Genomic DNA, 20593 nt, shown 5'->3' on the forward strand with positions numbered 1-20593 from the left:
TGCTGACGCCACGAATCTGCTACACTAATGTTTCTCAACCTATGATACGTGTACCACTTATGGTACGCGAGCCAATGTTGAGTGGTTCGCGAACTAAGTAAGAAAATCAAAAGATAATATTAACATAAATAAGTTTTCCCTGAACGCATTTGGTTAGTGGTACATTTAGTGTGTTAAATGAGAATTAGTGGTAAGCCAGCGAAAAGGGCCTAGAACCCCTGTGCTACACTGTTTCGCTTATAGTCTTCTATTTAAAATGTGACTGAGAAGTCAGTGCTGAAACTACTGAACATACTAATCTGCTGTTCCGAATCATTCTTCCTTTTCAACAGATCTATGGTTTATAACGTGTTGAGATAGGGATTGAGTAAAATGAACCTGTTCGTCTATATCTAGACGTCGATAGTTCAGGGTCCTTACCGGTAATCCCGACAGACCTCTCTCGCCTGGAAATCCCGGTAATCCCGGTCCACCTGGAGGGCCTGGTTTCCCTTGTGGGCCCGCCGGTCCTGTCTGCCCCTCTTTGCCTGCTTCTCCTGGATGTCCTGGCTCACCTGGATGACCAGGTTGACCTGGAATTCCAGGTTCACCTACGGGACCAGGTTCACCAGTAGGGCCTGGCGGTCCGACAACTCCTGGCGCCCCGGCAGGCCCAGTTGGACCTGGCTCTCCCTGTAATAAAATTTATATTTAGCTTGTCCTTATCCTAGCACACTTCTCAAACAAAAATAAGTAAAGAGTGCAGTTATCTTTTTATTTATTTTATTTTTATGGCAGCTCATTTTTATTGTTGAAACGCCATAAATATTCAGGAATATTTTTGGAAGATGACTGCAGAGGTTTCGTTTCATTGGCACTATTAAATAACAGACTAAATCTTAGGAGATTAATATTTTAATGAGGCAATTCACTGTTGAATTTAAAATAAGAGCTAACTGAGCTCAAAATTAAAAATTGCTTGTCAGCTAAATGATAATCTCATTACCGGAGGTCCTCTTTCTCCGGGCTGTCCTTGTACTCCGTCCTTTCCGTTTGTTCCTGGAGGGCCTTGAGGTCCGGAAAATCCTCGGGGTCCTTCAGGACCTTGAGGACCTGTCTCTCCTTGCGGTCCTGGCGGGCCTGGTTGTCCAGTATCACCCTGCATGGCACAGAATCTTATCCGTTCTATTACACGTTTTAAAATTGCATTGCTATTGAATGCAATTTAACTAGCTGATTTATCTGAGTTTAAGAACGTTTATTACTTTAGGTCCTGGGATCCCTTCGAGTCCTCTTCTGCCTCTGGAACCGCGAAAACCCTGAAATAAAACACACTGGAATTAATCCAAGGACTCTGTAAGGTGACATAATGACGATCTTGTAGGAAATTCAACAGCAATTTCTCTAGGCCGCCAGATAAAAGTACACCACGTGCATATGTTGTTTTTAAATCGTACTTTCCTTTCCTTTTATTAATGATACCTTAAAACATTTAGAATCTTTGGTTAGAAAACACTGTAACGCAAACTCCTGATATATCTATAAATCAGACGAAGCATGTTGGTAAAAGTAAATTCAGATATGATGTATGATATCGTGTGTTTGGCGGTAAATATAGGCACAGATTTTCAGCAATACAACGGCTTCGAAAGTAGGCCTACAAATTAAATATTACATAACGCATTAAGTAGGTTATAATTTATTGTCATATGGTTATGCATCTTGCTAAATTAACTGTAACCCGGCCTGTGAGGTGGTAAAAGCTTTCAAAACGAATTTTGTGATTGGATCCTTCACTATATTATAGCCTCACAGTTCAGAGATATTAAAATTATGCTCGTCTGCGAGATATTCACGTTACCGTAACGAGCTCTACCCCAACACATACCACGAGACATCCCAGGACAGTTACTTCTTTTCATTTGAGTGGTCAGTGACTGCTTTGTAATGGGGGACACGAGTGGATCCTTTAAACCTTTACTACATTTGGGCTGCCCCTGAAGTTGCTGACATTGAAAGACATTTCTGTTAAGGACTCACAGAAAGTTCTTGAACTTCAGAAACAACTACTGGCGCCAGCAGGACAAAGCTGGGTCTGCCGTCCATTCCATATATTTCTGTTTCTTTTGTCTCATTTTGTCTTAGGTTCTGACTCCTTTGCCTTTGAGGTCACTGGTCCCTTTGTCATACGGAAATCCATTCATACCATGAAATACACCTTAGATCAGCGTACCACTGGTGGCACGCGAACTAAGTAAGAAAATCAAAAAATAATATTAACATAAATAAGTTTTTCCTGGACGCATTTGGTTAATGGTATATTTAATGTGTTAAATTAGATTTAGTGGCACGCCAGCGCAAAAGGTTGAGAACCCCTGCCTTAGATGGTTGTCTTCTGGGTTGTAACGTCGTGTAGTCTCGTAGAAATTTACCATTATTTTAGAGGTCCTTGCTGCCTCCATCATTAGGGCGATCCACATTATATCATATTCTTTCAGTACATTGTATTTCAAGAAACCTATGGTCGAAGAACTTATGCTTTCGCGAGCTGAAGTTGAACTGAAATGTTGCGTTTGTACTTCTTTGTATATTGGATCACTAGTTGTACAGACTTCATGCTTACCCTAGGGCCTGCCTCTCCCCGCTCGCCTGGAAGTCCTGGATTACCCTGTAACAGTAAGCAGCATTCGATAAAAGTAGTTACCCAAGAGAGACATTGTGTAGAGGACTGGGATGGCCTCAGAGTCGGTCTTGGCGTAGTGGCGAAGACAGACATCTTTAACTCTGTCAAGACCCGAACCTGGTCGCACTATCGGAGTGTATAATGACATAGTTTCATTAAAAAGCAGAAATAAAGCTCCATAAATTCTGAACATTGAAGCTAGATGGAGGTGAGTGCTCAGCTTCAGTCTCCGACTGCCTTAGCTCCAGAGGAAGAATCCCCGAAACCTTTTTAATAGGTGACTGTGTGATCCCAAGTGCTTGTATTCATGTGCCCGGTGATCAAGTGAGAAATTGTGGTCACTGCTGGGGATTAAACACATTACATCCGGACGCTAACCAGTATCTTGACTTACTGAGCAATCCCGGCTCGTAAATTTTGGTATATGTGAAGGAAATTTGCAAACAGTAGTTCAAAAGAAACATCCGACCTTCCAGAAAAGGATATTATTAATACTCACCCGATCTCCTTTTTCTCCTGGCTGGCCGTTCTTGCCTTCGGAACCTTTGTCTCCTTTCTCGCCCGGAGGACCAGGGTACCCGGCAAATCCCGGTATGCCCAATTTTCCTTTCTCGCCGGGCTGTCCTGGTGGTCCAGTCTCTCCTCGCGGCCCCTCAAAACCCTGTCATAAGTAAACTTAATTGGCGCTGCAAGTTAAGACATAGGTGTAGACCCATCGCTGGGGACAATAGTGTATTGTTTGTGTGATAACCGGAAATAAAACGCATGGAATTTTCTGGTAACTGTGGGGCAAGAAATAACATTTTAAATGAGAACATGAGCATGCAGCGCTCTTTTATAAGCACTGGTACTTTAGTGTTAATAACAGCTCCATGGTGCTGTCCACACCCTCCACAATTTGAGATTAACCCTTCATCTATGTGAAAGTCTGTCAAGTGGATTCTTCCTGTAACGTTATCAGCCTAAAATTTTGTCCGTACTCCTCATCTCTGCAAGCGTATATTATGAATACGAATCATGACGCTCCTCAATATGTTAGTTTTACATTATCCTGTTACTTCCTCCCTCGTAAGTCCCAAATATTGTCACCTATTATTTATGAATAATCATTAATTTGTCACATGTGGCTGTGGTGTCAAGGATTTATGCCTCTAAACTTGAATAGGCCTAAAAAACTTGCATTTTTCCTTTTTTAAGACCGTGACTTTTATGGTCGTTTCTGCTTTGGAAATTATAGAAAGATACCGAAGACATAGTTCAGATCTCCTATTTATGATTAAAGCTATAAGATTAATCACATACCTTCGGTCCCTCAGGACCCTCTAAACCCGGTATGCCGGGCGGTCCATTTGGTCCACGCTCTCCTTTCATTCCTAAGTCTCCTTTCTCACCATCAGCACCTCTGTCTCCTTTGTCCCCTTTGTCGCCTGCATTCCCTCTCTTTCCTTCGTCACCTTTAACACCCCGCGATCCTGGGAATCCCACAGGTCCTTGTGGTCCTGGAGAGCCAATATCTCCTTTAGCACCCGGCATTCCGGGATTTCCAGGGTGGCCAGGAGCTCCGTCAGCTCCTGGAAGTCCAGGTATTCCCGGTTTTCCTTGGGGGCCCTAGATACAGATTTGATATATGTAACATTTATTTTTAAGAACACAGCGTATCCTAACATGGGTGTTGGCTAAGTTGTACTCGCAGCTCGGAATCACCTAACTATTATTTGAGAAGTTTAACAAATTTACAGCCTCTATCAGGTGGTTTCGATATTCTTTCTGAGTTAATATTTTCCTGCTGTATGTTTATTCAGCATAGTCTATTTTGTTATATACTAAAAGTTAAACCACTAAAATTTTTCGAAATAATTGTGTAAAAAGAAAAATTATCAGCAGTGTTAAATTTGATACGATTCTGTTACCGCTAATCCAGGAGGACCCAGTTGACCTTGAGGCCCCGGCGAACCTATTGGACCCACGGGACCAGCCTGACCAGGTTGTCCGGGTTGTCCAGGCGGCCCACTGTTGCCCTTAGCTCCCACAGGACCCTCGCTGCCTGGAATGCCTGGTGGGCCAGGCAAACCTGGAAATCCCCTTGGTCCGGGAAAACCACGCGGACCCTGTAACATGACACTTCGAACTTTCAATAAAATCTAGGCATAGCTTGGAGGATATTGTTGACATGAATCATAATAGGGTGTGAGAATATAGACTGGATTCAAGTGGCTCATAATAAGTTCCAGTGGTCTGCACGATAATGAACCTCTGGTTTAAATAACAGACAGGGATTGTTTTGACTAGCTGAGAGACTATCGACTTCTCAACCAGGTTTCTGTAGTTTTTTCGTTAGTTAAGGTGCAAATTTAACTCCATGTGGCTGCTGCCATTTGAGTCGTCAATACATATGGTCGGATAGGCCTTGTTTCTTACAAATGGAGCTGAGAACCCGAAATTTGGAATGAAGATTTGTCACATACATAACTATAAATTATGTACGAAATATTATTTGTAATTCAGTAGTTGTAAACTTGGGACAATGCGGATCTTAGAGGTTATTTCCGATAAATGTAACATTAAATCTGTATATAGGTAACAAGTTCTTGCCGAATGTTAATGATGATGATAACAACAACAAACTAATAAGAGCAGTAGCCCATTTTCAGTTTCAAGGAACAATACAGAAAATATTATCCGAGTGGGATTCTGTTACAAAAGTCTGTAACTCTGTTTTATGAGGTTAATTGAATAAATATATGTGCAATAGGAAACCAACCTTTATGAGTTCTACCTTGGAGTCTTTTTCGACATTTGATAAAATTCAATTTTGTTTCAAAACCGTGTCTTTTATATTGGTCGGATTCTGACCGGAAGTATATTCGTTCAGTAACTTGTAGTTCGCCCAAGTTTAATCAGTTGGGTATCTTTGCAGGTGAAACATGATGAAAGACACACGAGTCTATCCAATACTGTTCGTGCAAAGCATGTATGCATTCGATTTTGTATTTTGTTAGAAATTCGTCCCAAATAGACTTTCCCCGGTTTTGATCGGATTACCAATATTTTGTTGCAAGTTTACTTACCAGTTCTCCCGGCAAGCCTGGTAAACCTGGTGGACCTTCTTCACCCTGCATTCCGTCATGCCCCGGAAGTCCTTGTTCCCCTGTACTTCCTGTTAGACCTCTGTCTCCCTTTTCGCCTGGCAGACCTTTTATTTACAGGTGAAAATATGTTTTTATTTTATTCTGCAGCTCTCCGTTTCATAAATATTTATGATTTACTGGAGAAACAAATTAAGAGTCTTCTCTGCAGATGCTAACTTCTAATGACTGGCTATCGAAGTGAATTGATTTTCTGTTATCAATAATACTAACTTGGTAGCAGAACTTCGATAAACATACATTTTAACGTAATTTGATGTATGATGCTTAACGACATAGCTAACACGCGAAATATTTATTATTTCAGTTTCACAGTGTTAATTAGTTAAAAATTAGTGCTAAGTACATGGTATTTGGCATTGTGATAGATTATAAGCATACTTACAAAATTCGTATGAAATATTGTATACATGTCAGTGACATGGAGAATGTGCAAATATTTTTAAGCAATCTTACAAATTTAACACAAAGTTGTTCTTAGTGGAAATTACAAGCAGGAGTAGATCACTGTATAGTATAATTACTAATTTTAGCTATTTTGAGCTTCATTATATAGAATTAAATATTTAACTAAAAAATATAATATAGTTTAATGTTTTGCAATCTCTAAATTTGAAGTCATATTTAATATCATATGTCGATGTAAAATGATTGTACTGTGTTGTGCAGAAGTACATGCACATAGTAAGCCATGAATTAATAATAACAAACAACACTTATTTATAATGTATATGCAAACTATTAAAGCATTCAACATTCACCCTCTGTATATATGTGTGTTTCTGAGGTAGGAAGCGTATTTTATATGATAACAAACACAAACGGAATCTAACTCTAGAGCATTGGTTCTAAATTCTTTACCATTTTAAGACCCAGCAAGCCAATGTGGCTCACTGTAAGAGACAGATTTTAACAATGATTTGACAAATTGAGAAATAAAGTAAAGGAAATTATAGATTCGAGCAGATGCCTTCACCGCCCAGTTTAATTCTCCTTGCATGGAAATACAGAATTAAAACTACCCGATATCTCTTATCATACCTGGCAGACCCTGTATCCCTTGCTCGCCTTTGGCTCCTGGTGGTCCAGTTACACCTCTTTCTCCGTCCCTTCCAGGACGGCCTCGACGTCCTTCTCGCCCTGGAAGTCCCATCATTCCTCTCAAACCACGAGGACCCTGTCACAGTCAGTGCTTACGTTGCATTCCAAGACACTTGGCTGAACGTGTTTGCTAGGTTAACATGTACAAAGATAAGTTCATTTAGAGCTAAGGAATGAATTCTGACTTTCCAATGAGCGTCGGTTGGGTGTTCTACAGACGTTGTGCATTAACCCGAATTATTAGAGTCGTATGTGCGAGGGGAACATGTACCCCATCTCGTCTAGTAGGCCTACTAGCTTATAATGAAAGCTGCAACTTTTAAATTATATATTACATATACTTTGACTTCTTGTATAGTCACTGCAAAGTAACTCTGTTCGTCGCAAAACACGAAGCTGCTGTGTCAGTCTGTTGCAACAACAGTGCTGAGTATTTTTGTCGCTTTTGGACAGCGACAGTATTAGGATGTTATTGTTAATGCTACCATTATTAAATTTAATCTTCTTATTCGTAGAAATAGAAGGTATTGTTGTCGTAAAAATAAGTGCATACAGCACTTAAAATAATTTACAAATTCTCTTAGCAGTTTGCCTCCTTCTAATGCCATTCAAAAAAGTACTTGTCTGTATCTGTCGCAACCACGTAGATTACGACATATTGCCTTTATACGACTTTGGTTACTGGCTTATTTAATTCTGTTTCTTGCAGACCATTCCATTAAACATTCACTTCAGACGTACGTACACATAGAACCTAATAATCATTCTCATTTCTCTTTTGTCTCAGTTATACAGATGTTCTCTCAGCATTTTACGTGTCACAAGTGTTATTCTGAGTTTCAGTGCTCAAATATATTATGGAAGTTACTTTATGATTAGGAACTTTGGTCTTATTTCTACGTTCATCTATTCCTTCTATGAAAATATTTTTGACTTTAATGTCAGTCCTTCAGATAGAGTTATATTACAAGAATTTCATTACGAAATTTTTGTGGATATTTTAATTGGTAATTTTTTATATGAACTTCCTTGAAGCAGTAAGCAGTTTCTATGTTTTATTGTATTGTTACGTAATTGACTCGATTTAAAATAAATTGTACTGCTACACGCAGGACTGGTGATTTACACGATTCTGATCAAATGTACACCCTGGAAAATTGTAATGACAGGTTCCTGAAACTTTCAGCCTGGGTGGTTATCATCTTACTGGCTCTCCGATATCTCCTGGCTCTCCCTTGAGGCCTTCAGGGCCAGGTGGACCTTCAGGCCCTGGTATTCCAGTCAGACCCATTGGTCCCTCGCTGCCACGCATCGCCGTCTACAAAATAAGTAAGGTAAGTACTGTAATTTGTATGATATAATCTGTTCTTCTTCGTACAAATGCCATTGTTTATTTAATTCTTACAAGCTGTCAGTTTTTTCTTGTATCTAAATTTTTATAAATGAATGGGGACTGAGAAATAGGTTGCCCTTTGTGACGAAGTACTCTCATATTATTTCTTTAAACAGGTTGAGTAAAATTGATTTTGGTTCAGATTCGAATAACTATTACAGGAACAGGGATTACATTCGTTTGGCGAACACGTCAAAATAATGGTGCTAATCGTGGGGGGTTAACCTACATAACAATGCATTTTAGATTATTTTATGACGCTGTCTCAACTGCAGAGCTTATAGATCCTCTCTATCTCGTAATCAATGATAGTAATTATTGTTGATGATTCGGAATTCATGAGATATGCAGTCTTCAAGGCTAGACCTTAATGTTTTCCCAGTATTTACTTTTATTTTTGGTCTTTTACTGCTCTTAATATGAAGGAAAATAAAGAATTGAGGTAGAAAGTGATAACTGGCAGAATTAAAATGGTGGCAAATTTGAACATTGTAAATTGGTTTACTTCTTATTTGACTTGAGTATTGATAATGGTTCAACATAGCTACTTCAAAGAAACAATGCAACAAAGGAGAACAGCGACTTGTGTTGTCAAAGGGCGTGGAAAATAGTGAAATATGCAGAAAATGGCCTCCCTATACCGATAATTTTATGCGCCAGGAGAAAGTTTATAAAAAAGGGTGGAATATTTCAAAGGAAGGCTGGCTAGTGTTTTATAGACTGTGATGTGCCTCTGGGTGTCCAGCGACCGCACAATGTGTTGAGGTGATGGAGTAGATCGGTCATCATATCCCGGACAAACAATGAATCAGTACTGATGACCTTGCATTAATCACGGAAGGAAGCTGCATAAGAATTGCTGAAGTTTCAGGAAAAAATATTTCGTTCAGATATAATTAGGAAACATGAGAGACCTTGGAACAAACGCACTGAAAATAAGGGTGAATTTAGGTCAAAAGAAAATGAAGTTATCTTTATGTATTACGTGATATTGTCAAAACTTAGATTTATCTTAAGTTTCTACTTTTAATCTTACAAATTTCCATCGTTGAAATTGTAACAGAAGTACGTCTACAGTTTTGGCTGTAGAAGATAAGTAGTGGGAAACCAGGTCTTTGTGACGGGGGTAATGTGAAAACGGTCAACTGTAATGCGAATATTTATAGGCCTGCGTACGAGCTTCTGTTTCTGAACGTACCATGTGTTGAGAGAGCATTTGTCTGAACAGCTCCGTATGCTGGTCCGGCCCTTTATCGTATCCCTGCACGTTCAGCTGTGGAAACAGAATTTACGAGTAAGATGACTCTTCTGGGATATAAAACCGACATTTAAGAGAAGCTTCCTGCTTTCGTCATCGGTCCATCACCCTGATGCATTAAGCAGGTGTTTCATATGGTTACCATTGGTGTAATGTTTTAATGGACCATTACTGAAAGATGATTCCGGTGATACCGATTTGTAAGTGTAGATATATTAAAATTATTTTTACAAAACCATGTCGTAAAATTCGTTACATTGATCCAGGACAGAGTCAGGTAACATGCTTACAAGCTTACTTTTAGTATATTGTATGGCGAATCTAACTTATTAACCAAACGCCCCATATAGCATGAATGTTACCAGATTTAACCTCCGAGAAATAAATATAGCAAAACAAATCTAAAATTGCAGCCATTTTACAATATTGTTCTTCCTATTTTATAAACGTTTTCGACCATCCTGAAATAAGATAAAACAGAAGGATACACATGGCGGAAACTGAATATTTTTCCTCCCTTAGCAAGTTTATTTTGGGACTAGCAAAAACCAAGACCACTTTAACATTATAAATATGTTAAGCAACTATATGCCAATTTCTGAAAGTCCTCGAAATACAGTCTCCAGAAGGGACGTAGTAATCCAGTCGCAAAATTTGTTACGAAATTCTTTAGTGTGTCAGAAGCGTGGTTAAAGTTTAATTTGGTACGATGCACAAGGCTTTCAGAATTAGTTGGCCATCAGTGCTAGTAGAATAATTCTGTAGTGCATCGTAGGACCAGTTTAGAACGGTCTTCGGGTTTAGTAAAGACAGTTAATGGAAGTGTTCTAGTCAAGCAGTTGGTCATTGAACATTTCGTCTGAGAGCTGAAGTTGAAATGTTAGTCGTGAAGGAAGAGTTTAGTTCAGCAATTTGCCGTTAAGCAGTGAATAAATTAATTATAAGGGCGATTGAGAATATACAAAGCACAGTTCAGTAATTTAATTTATTTAATTTATTTTAGATGTAGATTATATACTATATATAACTTGAATTATACACCAACAACTTTGGGGGTACAAAGTTGAAGAGAAATTATATCTGGGGATACGCGAACAAAAAAAGGTTGAATACCACTGACATAAACGACGGACTTCAAGTCACCCTACAGATAAAAGATCAATGGAGTCAGGTCCGGTGACCTCAGTGGCCATGCTATTGGGCCACCGCGTCCAATTCGTTGCTGAGGGTACTGTTTATTGAGATGATATCTGACGCGATGGGAGAAGTGTGCTGGGACTCCGTTGTACATAAACCAAATTTGTCTTCTTGTATTCAGCGGTACATCTTCCAGAAGACGTATCAAGTGTCTTCTTAAGATTCAAAGATCTGAAGATCCTCTTGGACATGATGGAGGCTATTATTTCGAAAATGAAACATTTGCGACCCCATTTTCATAGGAATTTTTTTTTTTTTTTTGATCCTAGAAGACGCACACGAAGTTTGTAAACATACTTCTGACTCACTCTGTATATCGATGCCCTTGGAGAATAACACCGCGTGCATATGAAGCGCATTCTGTGTCAAGTAATTAATATTGAGAGCTCGAAATGGCTGTGCGGGATTACTTATTCAGAATTCATTCGATAGGGTCTTGGTTTACATTGCAGTCTTGACACCACCTCCTACTCCAGGGAAAGGTGTCTCTGTTGTATTAAATAAATATGGATTTGGAAATTAGGATAAAAGTGCAGATCAGATTTTTAATTTAGAAACAGAAACCCCTCCTCTGCTTTTATATTGAAATCCTGATCTTCCAGCTTTCATTAAGTGTCGTCCTGCTTACCACTTGCCCGTTACATAATATCGTTTCAGGAAAATTTCATTTAGTGGGTTAGCAAAGCTTCATAACGAAGAACACTGAGAAAGGAAATATAGCCGGAACGGAAGAACGAGTTGTCAGTCACACACAGTTCGGTCTAGTTGACGGTAGTGAGCTTCATGGGTATGCTACTTTTAATAAGCTCCAGAACTTGAGAGTAGGATGAACTACTATTAGGATTCGGGGTTCTCACTTTGGAGAGAATGATGTTAGCTGTCTTCTTGGTTGCATCCCTTATGATGGAGGCAGTAAGGACCTCTGGAACGTTGGCATACCTATACCAGACTGCACGGCGCTACGACCCAGGAGACAACCATCTTCATACTAGTAAGTTACCTTATAAAGTATCAGAACAGTCTTACCGGTATCATGAACACGTGGCCTGGAGGTCCCGGAATGCCGTTGATTCCACCAATGCCATCTCTACCCATTTGCCCTTTGGGACCAGGGGGGCCTGGCGCACCGGGCGGACCCATGTAGCCCCTGGGACCAGCAGGGCCCCTTGCTGTGATGTAGTGGTATCTCGAATCGCCTCCATGAACTCCTGTGTACTCATCTCCAGAACCTTCCTCCTTTGAAGAAAGTGAGTAGCTACTATCAAGTTACAAACACAATTGGCGTCTACCTGAGCTATCACATCCAGATGTGTAACAGATTATGTGTAATTCTAAATTAACCTCTATCTCTGGGCTAGTCAGTAGATTACGAACCTACTCTGAGCTCGCTCTTAGAACTGCTTCTCAGTGTGTGCCCAGAACCTTCAGTGAGTGCTTATGTATGAGTATTACAAGCACGGTTCAGCCATCGAAGACTTATATAAATTACTTTCTTCGTTTGGGATTTTATCCGTCGTCCGTAATTTATAAATTATTCGAAATCTTTAAAAGTTACCGCTTTCCGAAGGATGGATCTCCCATAGTCTTCAGATTTTGATCTGTAATTCAGAGATTGGGAATAGCTCGGTGTATCTGATCCATCAGAGCAGACATCTCTCGTCTTTCATCTGAAGACGAAGGAAGATGAATACTTCGAAACGCAGTAATTTTTAAAATGTTCAAAAACTTAAAAGACAGATGATGGATGAAGTTCAGAACAAAAAAATAATACTATAGTCAAAAACTTTTAGAGAAGAACTTACGCCAGTAATGTTTTGTTGGTACTCATGGGTAACCACGAGTGGGTCAGAGGTGCCATTGATCTGAAACAAGTCTTCTTCGATTTCTTCCTCTCCTTCCTCCTCATCCTCCTCTTCGTCCTCCTCTTCCTCGTCTCTGTTGTCATCTACAGCCTCCGTAGCGCCGATGGCGGTGTCGCAGTCCGGGGCGAATGAAGTGCAGATTTCATACGCAGCGTCGGGGGTTGGGGAGATCTTGAACAGTTGCACGGCTCCCTACATAAAACAAATGAAAATTTGTAGTTTACGAGGAAATAAGGACGTTGATATAAAAGTATAAAATGATAAAATGTCCGTGTTTCATCACCAAATTGAAGGACAACATTATTATATAAAAAACATATGAAACGAGGAATTTAAGAGAAGTTGAATTCGGAAATACTTGTTACTATCCGGTTCAACATCTTTTGTCTTCCCGTCTCCCATCTAGGTAGCTTAAGATTGAAATATTCAAAAGCTGTAAGTTAGAGTTGTTTTGTATGACTGTGAAACTTGGTATCTTAATCTGTGGGATGGCTGTAATATAAATATGAGTTTCACGTCCGATGGTTTATGGCATTGATTGGCCGTGAAAACTTCTTATAAATCAACCCCACCCGAAAAGTGTTATATTTGATGTTCATAGTTATCCATCTTTATTATTGTCATTTATTTTAAATATTCATTATTTGAAATAAATTAAAATATAATATTTCCTACCCTTTGATTCAGAATGTATTAACTATGTGTAAACATTTAAACTTAAAGATACTTATTCATATGTGTACATGTATATTGCAGAAAAATACATAGAGTGGCAATAAAAGTAACCGGGGGGTACACATGTTTTGTTGCAAAGTGGTTGTGGTGTTTCCAATTCCATTTAGTTGATCTTGTCTGTCCTCAGTCTGCCCGAGCAGAAAACAAAACTAACAATTATGTGTCTCATTATGGTTATAATTATAATATGAGGTGAAAATTTCATGGCATACTTAGATGGCCTCCGCGGCACACCGGTTGCATATCACTGCTATACCCGCAAGCCAACGACACTGGCGAAGTGCACCCACAGTTTGCCTCCTCCGACCACTGCTCCAAGATTCAGAGATTGGAAGTTCTGTGCTGCCATTACTAACCGTGTAGAGGATGTCATCCAGAAGCTGTTGTCCGATGAGAATGATCCCTGTCGTGCTAATTTTCGACGACGTCTGTCGGACCAGCTCTTTTGTAATCTGTTTTTTGCAGTCTAGAATTAGTGTTGCTGCATCTCCTTTTACACTGAACCCGAGCCGATGCCATCTGCAGGGAAGAACAATATTTTTCGTTTACTGTGAAATACAGTTGCATGGTACACATTCTTTTAAAATCGTTACTATATTATGTAATTTCATGTATAATATATAATATTATATTATATTATATTATACGGCATGATATTAAATTTGATTTTATATATGTTCGTTGTGACTGTGTAAATTGATCTAATGTCCATTTGAGTGTAGTATCGTGTTTTTTATCGTTATTTATAAGAATATTTTATTTATCTAAATTTGTTTTTTAGACGATTTTCTTCTCTCCTCTACCTTTTTTTCAGTTCCTTCGAATTTTTGTGTGTTATGCAGGCCCGCACAACAGCTACTTTACAATTTTAAATCAGTCTTTATTTCGCTCTACAGCAAGTTCTCTTTCTTTATTTACTTTTCCCTTCATTTTGCCTCTTTTATTTACTTTTTCCTTCATTTTGCCTTTTTTTTATTTACTTTTTCCTTCATTTTGCGCCCTTATTCCATACCTCCATTCCTGAACGTTATTATACTCCATTTCAGTGTTTTTACAGGTATTGCATAGTTCAGATAGAAAACGATCATCAAATTGGCTCTTAGTCTCTTAATGCAAAGCGTACATTGCGGTTGCGCTATACATTCATACGAAGCGCTTGAAAGAAGACCAGCACAAGAGACAAATATTCGAAGGCATTGAACTTTCATCATCCTGGGTGTGTGCTTATTACACTTTTCAATTTGTGCACTGCATCTACAGTTAAATTTCAGTATGATAGCGATAACTTATAAATCATTTAATCAAGGCATGTAAAGTTTTTTATGGATGTAGAACATAAACATCCCTACAAATTTTGAGGTTATACCGGGAAATTTTTATTTAGTCGAAATTCGTTGCAGTGGAAAATATACACAGAAAATGATTTCTAAATCGTCACCTGCGAAGTTCCTGCTATTTTCATCACATAGACGGACTCATTTGAAGTAGGCGCCATGAGTTCTTTACGAAAGCTGATGTTACTCCGATCAGAAAGCGGATATAAGAGGACGGTTGATATCGTGAACGCTGGATAATCAGAACGACGCATTTGTTTGGACGGAAAACTACAGACAGCAAGGCAGATGGGTATGCATTTGGAACAGGTACTAGTATTTCGAGCAATGGCACAGAAAACAGCCACACGTCACGTGAAACACTCAGAAGCAAACCGAACATGTCGGCTCAACGTGCATCGTATTGTTCCAAATTATAACGTTTATTTATTTTCTTTAGTGTATTTAATGTCTCTTCGTGAATTACTTTATGTTAATTATGTTGCGAAAATTACCAGTCAGTAATGACAGGAATCTCTAAAATAGTATTTGAAGAAGTACCAACCAATCTATCAATACGTTGTAGGCTATGCAATGCATTTGTTGATCAGTTTGTGATTTGACATCAAGGCCGTTTTAATCTATTCTTTTCAGTCAGCACAATTTCCGGTAAAAATTGTGTTGGCGGAGAAGAAGGAAAATTTTTACAACTACTTTCCTGTATTTCTGCAAAACTTGCGGAAAATGAGCATTTGGGGGCAGTGGGGGAAATATGGCTATGTTAAGCTAGCGGCTCTAGAAAGAACTAAATAAAATGAAAAATTTGCAGAGATATTTATTTACATTTGACAATTGAGATAACAAATAGCATATTGTACTGAAGAAAGACGAGCTTCTTAACGCGAAAAATGGCAACGTAAAAGAGTCTAAATCGCCCTGTCTTCCCCCGATTCTCTCGATGTGTAGTTTCTGCTGCTGACAGTATCGATATATAAACCATACAGAAATAGTAGGTACAGTTTTGTTCAAAATGATGAGATCGTGTACCGTGGACACAAACAGTAATACGTATTTAGTTTAACAAAGTAGAGACCGTAGAAGATGGTAAGATTAATTTCATTTGTGTGTTTAGACAATTATTTTAATTCAAACGTTTTATTGGATTCGAATTGACGCCCGCTAATCTTGTTAGATTTTCAGAAACTTTGGTATCGTCTCTGACTTCTACTGTACTCGGAAATAAATATCACCGATGAAATTGGATTGTCACAAAATGACTGACTCACTGCTTGAAATTGAGTGATTTTAGTGACAAGTTCAAGCTAGTGACATATGACAGCCTCAGTTTTGTGATTTTAGAGAAATTGGTAGATGGAAACTTTAAAAAATACACAGTTAACTGAAGACTGTTTTATAAACTTCAGCTCTGTTACTATCAGGTATGTTACGTTACTTCTTTGGAAGTCGATAACAAAATGCAGAATACCACCCCTAAGTTTATAACATTAGAAATGGTACGTCTTCTCTCCGGGGTAAAGCGTTCGGGGCTAGTACGCAATCACTGACTTTTATCTGGTTCTGAGGAGCTGAGGTTAAGAATCCGTGGAGCTATGTTTCCACTTCCCCGTGCGTTTACATGGCGTCGTGCCTATTTCAGCATCAGGGATAATTTTATATTTACGTTTTCGTGATGTAATATGATACTCATTACAATTATAATTTAAAATAATACATTTAAAAGTAAAAGAAAGTTTTGTCCTTCCGTTTACAGTGCAAATTTATTTTGAATGCGTATTGTGATATTTTACTTCGTAGTATAGACCTGTAAACTTCAGAATGATACATTTAAAACCAGGCCGATGCTTTATCTTTTTAAAAACCATTACATTAGCTGTCACCGAACATCTCTGACGAGGAATTTATGTGGATTTCATAATTCCCTCCACACAAATGCCATTTTAGTTCCTTCAACGCCCGTCCTACTTCATAATTTACAATCCTCTCATTCGACATCATATAACCTGTGCAGTTGATAGAGAATATACTGGGATACTGGGAACGACCCGTTCTTCAAGTGCCTGAGCACTGCGGGTCCCAACTTTTCGTTGGCTTGATCTATAGACATTCGGTAGGACTCCTTAGATTAGGGATCGGCCCGTCGCAAGGCCTCTACCTGTACACAGGACAGCATAACATAGAAAAACGCGGAAAAACATCCATGGCTTGAGTGGGATTCGAACCCACGGTCCCAGCGACCAAGCGGCACAAGGCACAAGGCCCGCGCCTCAGACCGCGCGGCCACTGCGGACCCCTCATAGAGAATATATATTTACAAATTCAATTCTAACACGAAAGAACAAAACAGCGTATCTCCCGCCTCCATTACAAAGATCAGTTGCTTAATGTTGTTGAATGAAATAGTCTCTTTTTATTTCGAGAACCATATGAAACCCATAAATACTCTATGAGCAGAATGCTGTGTTCTGGATGTTAAAACAAGTGGTCCGTATAACAACCAGTTAGGTTAATGTGGTTAAATGGAAGATCTGGCGGGTTCGGTTTTTAAAATGTAACAGACATGAGACATACCAATTCTTCTTGTAATAAAATTACATTTCATTTTACACTCTCTTACTTGTTCCGGTACCTAAAATATTTGATTCAAATATAAGCATATATTGTTCCAGATATCAGGGAAATACAGCTATAGTAGCCGCCACCAAATTGTATGCTTCAAGGCCACGGAAGGACTTCATCGTCCGCCCTTACCTTTAGGCTCCAAGTCAACGGTACGGAGCTGCTAGTTTTGCTATGCTGCGAGTTCCGAACTGCCTTTACTTGTCTGGGTTCTGCTGTTCGTGTTGAAATTTTGTGCAATTTGGTGGCGGATACTACAAACATGCATCTCGTACAAAGGACATTTTGTATGTTCTCATGACGACTGGGTACGTGTCTCCAGATACCATTTTGACATTATAGCATTCACTTACTTGCCATCGCTAATATCAGCGCCGAAGCTGATGGTCTTCTTCGAGGTGGGTTTCGTGTCAGGATCTTCATAAAATAATGTGATGTCATCGCCCAGGGACACAGCAATCTGCTCGTCTCCAGTGTCACTGTAGATGGTGAAGAATGCAGCCCGCCGCGCACCTGAAAGGAAAAGTCAAAACTCGCCCCACTCAGATGTTTTTCTCATTACATCGAGCCACAGATGACTATGACAGAACAAAATGTTTTCAGGATGCTGCCTCGGACGTCCTTCTTTGACATCTCGACATACCGAGCAAAGCGGTCGAATTGTTAGAATTCGTGCTTCATATTCAGGGGTCCTAGGTTCAAATGTTGGTCCGGAGATCGGTCATCCTGACTGAGGTTTTGAGTGGCGTTTGTCACTCTCCCCAGAAGCATGGAGGGTTTGTAGGCCTACTTTACATTAGGCCTGGAATAATTAATTATATGATAATTTGTTATAATTTTCAGTATTCCCAATAATATTTCACAGATTTCTCGTTTATTAAATCTTTTCATAACTATTAATCTATTTTACTTGCACCCGTGTTACATTTTAAGCTTTATTTATGTTTTGTTTTCCTGTGTTTGTGCCGTAGTCCGAGGCGGTAACTAACGCGTATACGTTTTTTTTGGAAGGCGTTTTTCTGTCTCTCGTGTTACTGCTGTAATTTCAACAGCGTTGTAACGTGCGACGGGGTGAGGCATAACTGCCCAGGTACAGCGCAGTTTACAAGATACGGTTTGCCATTGTCACAAACGTTTACAAGGATACAAGTGTGTTATAATGGTTGTCTGTTATAAAAGTTGCCCTGGTAATGCTGTTGAGGGATCTTCAGCCTTGTGCGTTAATGGCTGACAGTAAAACCACTGCCTTCTGTATCTGCCCAAATAATTCTCAAGACAAAGTTTTCCAGTGTTTTTATTTCTTGGCTCTTTTATTACCACTCTTGGGAGATTAATGAATTTCTGTAAAGTTAAAAGTTGTTCTGCAGACATTCGAACGGAAAGCATTTTGTGGCAAGAAAGGTCGCTGGTGTTGGAAGTTGTCTGTTTAGAAACCTCGCCTCACGTCTGAGATGGAACACGCTGCACTGAGAGAAAGAGCATATTTAACAACTGTAACTATTTCTACGACTTCTTGAATGGATGAAACCACCACGTGTGGTCAAATATTCATTGACAGTAAAGAAAACTGTGAAGATAACATTAGTAATTATAGAACGTTCGGTTGAAATTTACCGTTGTGATCAGTAAAGCGTGATCCTACGTGTATATCTGAAACATTACAGAGAGAACGAAATTGATAGTTTACATCTGATAACAAAGACAGTGGCCATTATAATGCTCTTTCTGCAGCAACTGATGATTTGGGTGTTCTTGCACGTAACAGGAGTGAAAGATTTGCAGATAATAGAAATGCGAAGATGAAAGAGAACTGGACTATGAAACACAGAGAAACGAAAGATGAAATATAAACTTTCACGTGATTTATTATTGTTAACACTTTGTACATATTTTATTTTAAATTTGTTTTTGTGAAGATTGTAGCTTATACTGAAGAAATCCCAGCTTAATGTTGTTTTTAAACAAATTAGCTCTTTCCCACGGGTTGTTCTAGTTATATTTTAACATCTGATATTGCTTTATTTAAAATGAAGACTTCGAAAGTATTCCTAAATAAAAACTCAGCAAACTATTGTTGCAAAAAAACATTTGAAAAAATGTAGTGTTTTACCTTTCGTGGGGCTGACCACAAGCAGAAGGGAGAAGTCCCACGGGAACCCCAGGGGGAAGAGTTGAGCAGTCTGCACTGTGAGGATCGTGCGCTCGCTGATGCTGTACGCTACGTCGGGTTCGGACCCCGGGCGCGACGTACACATACCAGTTGTCTTGTTCACCCCTAGCGGCAGGTTGTGGATCCGTGTTGCATGAAGTAAATCCACCAAGCCGTCTGCGACACGGGAAACAGATGGATGACCTCTCTCTGATCATGTTACGCAACCGTATGCATGCAATTCGGAGATTGCAGCTGCAACTGGAAGTCGTTTAGCTCGCCAAAAATTTCCCCCTTTTATGGAACTCCAGAGATTACAAGATCTTGCCTTTCAACTCTATAACTTTAACTTAAACCACTTAAATCCTGTCCACATTCTATTTTAAGTCCCATTTCATTAGTATCCTTCATCTCATAAATGATCTCTTCCTTTGAGTTTTACCGACCGAAATGTTATGCTTTTCTCATCTCGCCATGTTTTCTACAAATCTCACCCATGTTATCCTCTTTAATTTTATCATGAATATTTTGTAGCATTTTATAACCTAACACAAACTTGATTCTTATTTATTCGACGGCTTAATAAAACCATTCAACTGTTTTGTTACTTATTATTCAATAAATTAAAATAATTAATATTTTAATCTAATGAGATGAATTGTCTGATTCTGCATTTAGCGTCATCTCAGTGATCTGTCGTTACATAGCGACAGTGTACGAAGAAAGTTATATGAGCAATTAGTTGCTGACCGAGTTTTGAAACACTTATTTTAACAGTATGTCAGCTGATGGCGACGCCGTATTTATGATAATGAACTACAATCAAGTGTAAGATATCATTATTAGATCATCGTCACGCTGAATACTTGTCTCAAGGCTGCCAGACGAGATGATGTTAGAATACACTCTGACTTAACGATTTTCAGATGGATAAATTAAAAACTACTTCTGTTTAGTATTATGCTAATATTTACATAAAGAATTTGATGTTTTAACTTCGATCACAAAGACCTCTGAAACGTCGTCAAACTTCTGCCACACTACACGGCGTAACAACCCAGAAGACAGTCATCTTTTACTGCACAAAAGTTTTGTACTTCCCGAAGATCTATTATCGTACATAATTTTATGACTCTACAT

The 20593-nt window shown here is 39.0% G+C and overlaps 1 protein-coding gene and 1 long non-coding RNA gene across 3 annotated transcripts in view; one reads left to right on the forward strand and one right to left on the reverse strand.

Moving 5' to 3' along the window:
- Nucleotides 1–20593, reverse strand: part of LOC110837940 (uncharacterized) — a 47078-nt gene that overhangs the window by 15500 nt on the left and 10985 nt on the right. The window contains exons 2-17 of one of the 2 annotated variants that reach the window (XM_087340178.1): nt 19415–19630; nt 17658–17817; nt 13711–13873; nt 12560–12811; nt 11784–11990; nt 9501–9575; nt 8117–8227; nt 6850–6985; nt 5731–5855; nt 4573–4770; nt 3965–4270; nt 3162–3323; nt 2603–2647; nt 1245–1298; nt 986–1138; nt 421–672 (exon numbers count right to left, since the gene is read on the reverse strand). In XM_087340178.1, coding sequence (XP_087196304.1) covers nt 421–672; nt 986–1138; nt 1245–1298; nt 2603–2647; nt 3162–3323; nt 3965–4270; nt 4573–4770; nt 5731–5855; nt 6850–6985; nt 8117–8227; nt 9501–9575; nt 11784–11990; nt 12560–12811; nt 13711–13873; nt 17658–17817; nt 19415–19630 — 2615 coding nt within the window. Of the gene's footprint in view, nt 1–420; nt 673–985; nt 1139–1244; nt 1299–2602; nt 2648–3161; nt 3324–3964; nt 4271–4572; nt 4771–5730; nt 5856–6849; nt 6986–8116; nt 8228–9500; nt 9576–11783; nt 11994–12559; nt 12812–13710; nt 13874–17657; nt 17818–19414; nt 19631–20593 lie in introns of both variants that reach the window. The other variant, XM_087340177.1, reaches the window with a different exon arrangement.
- LOC110837953 (uncharacterized) overlaps nt 1–20593 on the forward strand; it is a 72713-nt gene that overhangs the window by 13211 nt on the left and 38909 nt on the right. Inside the window, exon 2 of the long non-coding RNA XR_002545896.2 lies at nt 8096–8243. This is a non-coding gene — a long non-coding RNA (uncharacterized LOC110837953). The remainder of the gene's footprint in view (nt 1–8095; nt 8244–20593) is intronic.

Source organism: Zootermopsis nevadensis, unplaced genomic scaffold (assembly GCF_977971745.1).
Source record: "Zootermopsis nevadensis isolate Lab colony 2312 unplaced genomic scaffold, Znev_1.0 Znev_ptg000061l, whole genome shotgun sequence".
NCBI lineage: Eukaryota > Metazoa > Arthropoda > Insecta > Blattodea > Termopsidae > Zootermopsis > Zootermopsis nevadensis.